Below are 6,909 nucleotides of genomic sequence, written 5' to 3' on the forward strand. Positions count from 1 at the left end.
GGATAGGGCAAGTATAGTAAAATGTTAATATCTGTCCGGGCATGGTAGCTCATGCCTGTAATCCTAGCACTTTGGGAGACCAAGGTGGGTGGATCACCTGAGATCAGGAGTTCAAGATCAGCCTGGCCAACATGGCAAAACCCCGTCTCTACTAATAAGACAAAAAAAAAAATCAGCCAGGTGGTGGGCGCCTGTAATCCCAGCTATTTGGAAGCCCGAGGCAGGAGAATCACTTGAACCCAGGGGACAGAGAATGCAGCAAGCCAAAATCATGCCACTTCACTCCAGCCTGGGCAAAAGAGTGAAACTTCATCTCAGATCATCATCATCATCATCATCATCATCACCATCTGGGAGAAGAGTACCTGAGAATTCTTTGCATTATTATTGCAACTTTTTAACAAGTTTAATTAAATTTTTTTTAATGAAGCTTCAGGTTACTGAACCCATCTGAGAGTACCAAACTTCCCCATTTGGGTCTCCTAAACAAGTTATTACAAAAAGGCAGTCATGCAAAGCAGCTGATACCTTGTTGTTTATGAAGCCGCTCTAACTCAGTCCTGAGATAGTACATCTTCTTCTGGCGGGCTTCCCGGTCGTTCTTTAGTTTTTCCCTTTCTTCAATAACCTGCAAAATACAAAATGGTAAGAGAGTCTGGCATCCTCCAACATTCTCTTTCCTATTTCTCTTTTCCAGAAGTCTTCATGCTAGACATTATCTGAATGTAAGGATCCAAATGCCTGCATACAGAGGCTCTGACCTTACAGTCAACGTGATATTTCATTCTGATCTAAGTTCCAGAATAGAACTGTCTATCTTTTAAAAACTATGCTTTATAAACCTAGCCCTGACTTAAAGCCTATCAAATTTCTACCAAACTGAGTAAAGGACTAGGTTTATAAAGGGAAAGTAAAGAGAAAGTGTATGATCTCCAAACACTGTCTCTGATAAAATTATTGTATCGTTACCTCAGTCACTGCTTTCTTCCCACAGCCTGGGAACCCAATGAACCTTAATAATATAAAAACTAATTTTGGAGGCCAGGCACAGTGGCTCATGCCTATGATTCCAGCACTCTGGGAGAGGCTGGTAGGGGAGGTTTTTTTATTGTTGTTTATTTTCATTTTTTGCAGGAAGCATCTAGGGCACTGACAACAAGTATTAGACAGTGGTTCTGAGTTCCAAAGGGAACCATGGAGAAAGGAACTATATGTGTTATGGGTAAGGGACTGTATGAGTTACATATTTCCTGTTATTTATTTTTACTACTCCTTGGAATGCAGGGATAACCAATAGGCAGTGTGCCCAGAGTAGCATGTTATTTAAGCCTCACAACATTTTCTCTATTTTACAGTCAGAAAACTGAGGTTGTACAAGATTAAGTGACATACTCAAAGTCACACAGTAAGGGTAGATTTAAAATCCAGGTATATCTGCCCTAAAGCTCACGATCTTTCAACTATACAACTACCTAATGGAAAAAAGCAAATATGGCTTGTCCATAATATGCGAGCATATAATAATAGGCCTATATGTATCCATAATAGACCTGTGTATTATCAGCGCCCTGATTTAAGGGCTAGATTTATAAAGGGAAAGTAAAGAGAAAGTGAATGATCTCCAAACACTGTCTCTGAAGTTTTAAGTTTTGTCTATATTGAACCTATTTCCCTTTCCCAAAAGGCTTCAGTAAAACTAAAGACTGAAGTTCAACATATTTAAGTCCAATAGAAACTTAAGTGTTTTTTGTCTTCCCAATTATTGGCTAAACTTTTTTTAACTGGAAAAAAATAAGACTGGTCCTCTAACTTTTTTTTCTTCAGGTCTTAACTTTTATGAAGAAACCAAATTATACAATTACATTTTTATATTTCTAAACAAAGTAAGCTGCTAGGTATCAAGTACTTTTACAATTAATAGTATGTATTAACTCTTCCACTCAAAATTCTTCTATTATGTATTCTTTATCTTGATGTAGTTTTCACTTACTGCTCTAAATTATCAGAATTATTAGTATTATTGTATCTTTACCCCAGTCACTGCTTTCTTCCCACAGCCTGGGAACCCAATGAACCTTGAAATATAAAAACTAATTTTGGGAGCCAGGCACAGTGGCTCATGCCTGTTATCCCAGCACTCTGGGAGAGGCTGGCAGGGGAGAATAACTTGAGCCCAGGAGTTCAAGATCAGCCTGGGCAACAGAGTGAAAAAACCTCATCTCTACAGAAAATGTATCTATACATACACACATAAACATACATACTTTTTAATTAAATAACATGACAAAAATATGCTAATGTTACTCCTGGGCTCTAAGATAAACCAGAACAAGCAAAGTTTATTTCTTGGTTTGCTTCAATTATCAAGTGACAACTAGTTATTAGCTTTAACTCACATAATCACTACAGGGTAAGAATCCAGAATTCATTGCTTTACTGATTCTCCTTCACCAAAGCTCAATTTTGGTTCCCCACTCCACCATGAAATCATATTGAAGACTTCAAGGCTCCCCGCTCCTATCTACAGTGTTTGAAGACCATTAATATGGATGGAATTAAACTTTAAAAAGTCTGGCAAATCACAATAGGACCTAAGGCCAGACTTATGTTTAGTCCTAATGATAAAACATGTGCAAAAAAACAGAGGAACAATATACATTTCTTAGGATGATGACAGCAGCCTCCAAAGGACTTAAAGTGAAAGAGCCCTACAAATTTTCAGACCCCTCAGACAGATACATACAAATTTATGGTAAAACAGATAACTCAGGCAAAGGATGCCCAAAGTTAATATTTACCTTCTGCTTCTGGGAAGCACGGTTCTTCTCATCAGAGATCTTTTCTGGATTGTATCTTATAAGTGATGGGATGGACACCTGGACAGGAACTTGGGCTGTAGGAACTGAGCCTAGCACAGACTCTTCCTGCTTAGGCTTATTAGGAGTCACAGTGGGGATCACACGAAGATTGGGACGGCTACGAGTAGCTTGTTTGGTTATTGGCATTATCCTGTGTGGTTCAAGTACAGGATGGTTTGATGGTTGAGAGGTGGGATACATGGGCCATCTTGAGGCTGCATATGCCATATAGTGCCTATAGGCATCAAACGAGGCAGGAGGAATGGCAGGTCCCTGGTAGCTTGGAGGTATCCGAGCTGCAGCAAACTGAGAGGCCCTTGGCATGTGAAACTGAGATAAAGCAGCAGAGTGTGGAAGTCTAATTGGAGCAGACGGGGCTGATGGCAACATGCACCTGACTGCAACAGATGACTGAAACCCGCTACCAACCACCTCTGGTCCTGAAATATGACCCATCGGATGGTCAGACTTTAGAAATGGGGGGCTGTTTTTTGTGAGCAGGTAAGGATCCACAGGAGAAGGTGGGTGTGGATGGGACACCTCTGGAGAGTGGGTATTGCTATGATGTGCCTCCCTGCTCTCTAGCCTGTGGGGATCTGAAGAATGTCGATCAGCTGAGAAGCAGTGATCAACTGAGGAACAGCGATCAGTTGAGAAGCGGTGGTCAACTGAGGAAGAGCGGTCAGCTGAAAAGTATCGGTCAACTGAGGAACGGCGGTCAGCTGAGGAGCGTAATGATGGCTTCTTGCCATGAAGTCGTTCCTGGGTGCGTGCAGCCAATTGACTAATCTCGGCTACTCCAATATCCAGCCCTATTGTCTTGAGCAAGTCATGGATCTTTGCATATTCTGAATTGGTCTCTTCTAGTGATTCTAGCTTTACAGCTGGAGCTGAAGAGGGCAGGGAGCTTGCCTTCTGCCTCATAACTTCACTCTCAGAGCTCCCAAGGGGCTTTGGTAGGGCTTCTGCCTTTAAATCCTCTTCTTCATCCCCATAGAGAAATTTCTCCTCATCTTCAATGTCAGGAAAGCTACGTCGCCTTTTTTCCTGGGTACTAGTAGAATCAGCCAACATGCTCAGAATGCGGGAGAAACCACTGCCATCCTGGCTAGCTCTCTCATGGGGCAGCAGGAAGTCTGTGTGTCGCTCAGGTCCCTCGGCCTTTAAATCCAAATTATCCTTGTGGCATAGAAAACTTCCAAATTTTTCTCTGAGGGGACTGTTGTCTTTGGGAATCCCAGGGAGGGGACCCCATTGGTAGAGGTTGCCCTGAGGTTCCTTCAAGGCAGTCTCTACCATAGTCCCCTTGTTTTCAATCTCTGAGGCAAAAGCAGCAATAGCACCACTTAGTGGAAGAGATGGGTGCCCAGAGTAGAGAGGGTGATCCTGGCTGGAGCTGGTACTGCTGGAAAAACTCTCAAGCTGCAAAGACAAACACAACTGATTTAGTCTTATGCAGAATCTCAGAACAGTAGTAACTGACATAAATACTTAAATATATCGGTCTTCCTGGATTAACAGGTGAGATATAAGTATGAACAAAAGGGAGCAAAGTATCCTTAGCCAGGTTCAAAATGTGAGTCCCCTTATTTCCAGATGTTTCTGCTGTTAAGGAGAAACAGGAAGGGAGGTTGACTGGATGGGATCCTCACCTTTATGTATTTGTTAAAAGGAATTTGAATTCAAAAGAATTTTAGAGATCCCCTAGCTTGTTTCCTTTTTTATGGATCCCCAAAAGAAAAGGAAACAAAAAAAAGGAGAGCCGCTTTGGCTGAAGTGGGGATAGGAAATGCTGGACATGAACTCATCAGCATTCCCTTGCTTGGGAACCTCTTCAGAAGCCTTTATCTCCTAAGAGGGCAGCTAAAAAACCAGTGGTCTTGCCACTAATGATCTCACCATCCTTTCACAGGTGAGGGGAAAATATCAAGGTCCGGAATGGTGAGGTGACTTGTCTAAAAATCACAATAAGTTGGTGGCAGAGGTGGATCCAAAATCAGAATCACCTGATTTCTATTCCAGTGTCCTACAACTCATACATCTTGTCTTCTCTCTAAAGAGAGATGAGAAAATTGAGATCATACCTCCTCCCCTTGCCCTTAAAGCTTCATTTCCAAGAGACCCATATTCAAAGATTGCCACAGGATAATCCAATGTAAGGAAAAAAACTTATAGTAGGTACTGTCTCCAAAATATCTATTTATTAATATAAAGCCTAATGTACAGCAATAGAACCCTCTACTGATGCATTAAAAGGCCTACTGTTTCATAGGGAGAGTACTAGAAGGTGTAACTCATAGGCATGACAATGTTGGTCCAGCATATATTATTAAGATACCATTTGGAACATAGCCCCCAGGAAAGTAACGAGGCTTTAAGATATTAGAGGGACTAGCAAGAGATCCTATAAGAAATGCAGCAGAGACCTGCACAGAAGGCTCTATCATGTCCACCTCAATTCGCTTCTTCAAAATGGACTTCTTGGGCATCACAGATACTTCCTCAGGCCGATGCAAAGAATATCCTGGCTCTGATGCTGTTAGGACACCTGACAATCCAGGGATGGAACAGCCAGTACCACCATCATCAACTCCAACCAGTTCCTGACTCAAGCTCCTACTTCGCTCCTCCTCTTCCTCTCGCTTTCGTCTGGCAAGATCCAGTTCTCGAAACTCAGGGTCAAGAAACCTAGGACTTGGGCTTCGTCTACGCTGTCGATAATTGCGAGTTCCTGATGTAAAACTTGGGTGATCCCCTCCCATGCTGTGTATCTTCTCTGTGTCATCATAACGGGGTCTTTTGGCCTCCCGGCTCCTTTCTTCAGATCGTATAGAGTAGCCTTTGAGTTTTTCTCGATTCCGTTCTGTTCCCCGCAACAGCTCATCATGACAACTGATATGGGGACTATAATCAGATCGATGCAGGAAAGTTTCTTTTGTTCGGTAGTCCTCATCAAGTTGTCCCAAGAAAGGACTGAGAGGCCCTTCTTCCTGGGAAATATATCGCTCAAGACCCCGAGAGCACTGGGAGCTTCGAGTGAAGACAGAATCATCAGTCAGGTCATCCCTGAGGAAAGAGAGAAGCGTCAGTGCACATAGTAGGCTTGGAAAGAGCAAGAGCAGACAAGGCTAACAAACTGATACTTGTCAAGGGGGCTATAAAATACTTAGGGCAAAAGACTATAATCATGAAGTCCAAGAACATTTCCTCTCCCTTTCCCCAGGGGTACAAGCAGCTTTAGCCTCTAACCAAGAAGTAATATTACCAATGTAACTAGACAGAGCTCTTGGATAATTTCTTTGACTAGACTTAGGACATGTAGAGCATCATGCAAGTTGTGAAACTCCACACAAGCTAAATTCTAGCTCTTTGTTACTGAAGGTGTGGTGTGGACCAAAGAGCATTAGCATTACTTAGGAACTTTTGAGAAATATAGCTTCTCAAGCTCCACCCCAAGCAGATCTGAACTAGAATCTGCATTTAACAAGATCTCCAGGTGATTTGTTTGTACTTTAAAGTTTGGGAAACACCAGTCCAGATCAATGGGGTTTTTCTGTTCTTGTTTTTAAGACAGTCTTGCTCTGTCACCCAGTGGGATGATATCGGCTCACCGCAACCTTGTAAACTCTGCCTCCCAGGTTCAAGCAATTCTTGTGCCTCAGCCTCCTGAGTAGCTGGGATTACAGGCATGCAACACCACACCTGGCTAATTTTTTTTTGTGCTTTTTTAGTAGAGATGAAGTGTCACATGTTGGCCAGGCTGGTCTTGAACTCCTGACCTCATGTGATCTGCCCTCCTCCGCCTCCCAAAGTGCTAGGATTACAGGCATGAGCCACCGCACCAGGCTCAGATCAATGGTTTTAAAGCTGTGTTCCAGGATTCTAAAGAGTGCTCAGCAGCTATCAATAGAAAGGAGGTACTAGAATAGCAGAACCAGCGGGGCTCTGGACCTTCTACCCCAGTTAAATCATACTAATTCCGGCCGGGCGTGGTGGCTCAAGCCTGTAATCCCAGCACTTTGGGAGGCCAAGGCGGGTGGATCACGAGGTC

At 42.8% G+C, this 6,909-nt stretch overlaps 1 protein-coding gene across 1 annotated transcript in view; it reads right to left on the reverse strand.

The window, feature by feature from the left end:
* Window positions 1–6,909, reverse strand: part of ZNF318 (zinc finger protein 318) — a 31,602-nt gene that overhangs the window by 15,435 nt on the left and 9,258 nt on the right. The window contains exons 3-5 of the mRNA XM_017547346.2: window positions 5,285–5,924; window positions 2,799–4,280; window positions 529–628 (exon numbers count right to left, since the gene is read on the reverse strand). Of these exons, the coding sequence (XP_017402835.1) occupies window positions 529–628; window positions 2,799–4,280; window positions 5,285–5,924 (2,222 nt within the window). The remainder of the gene's footprint in view (window positions 1–528; window positions 629–2,798; window positions 4,281–5,284; window positions 5,925–6,909) is intronic.

The sequence above is a fragment of the Cebus imitator genome, unplaced genomic scaffold, assembly GCF_001604975.1.
Source record: "Cebus imitator isolate Cc_AM_T3 unplaced genomic scaffold, Cebus_imitator-1.0 Scaffold197, whole genome shotgun sequence".
Lineage (NCBI taxonomy): Eukaryota > Metazoa > Chordata > Mammalia > Primates > Cebidae > Cebus > Cebus imitator.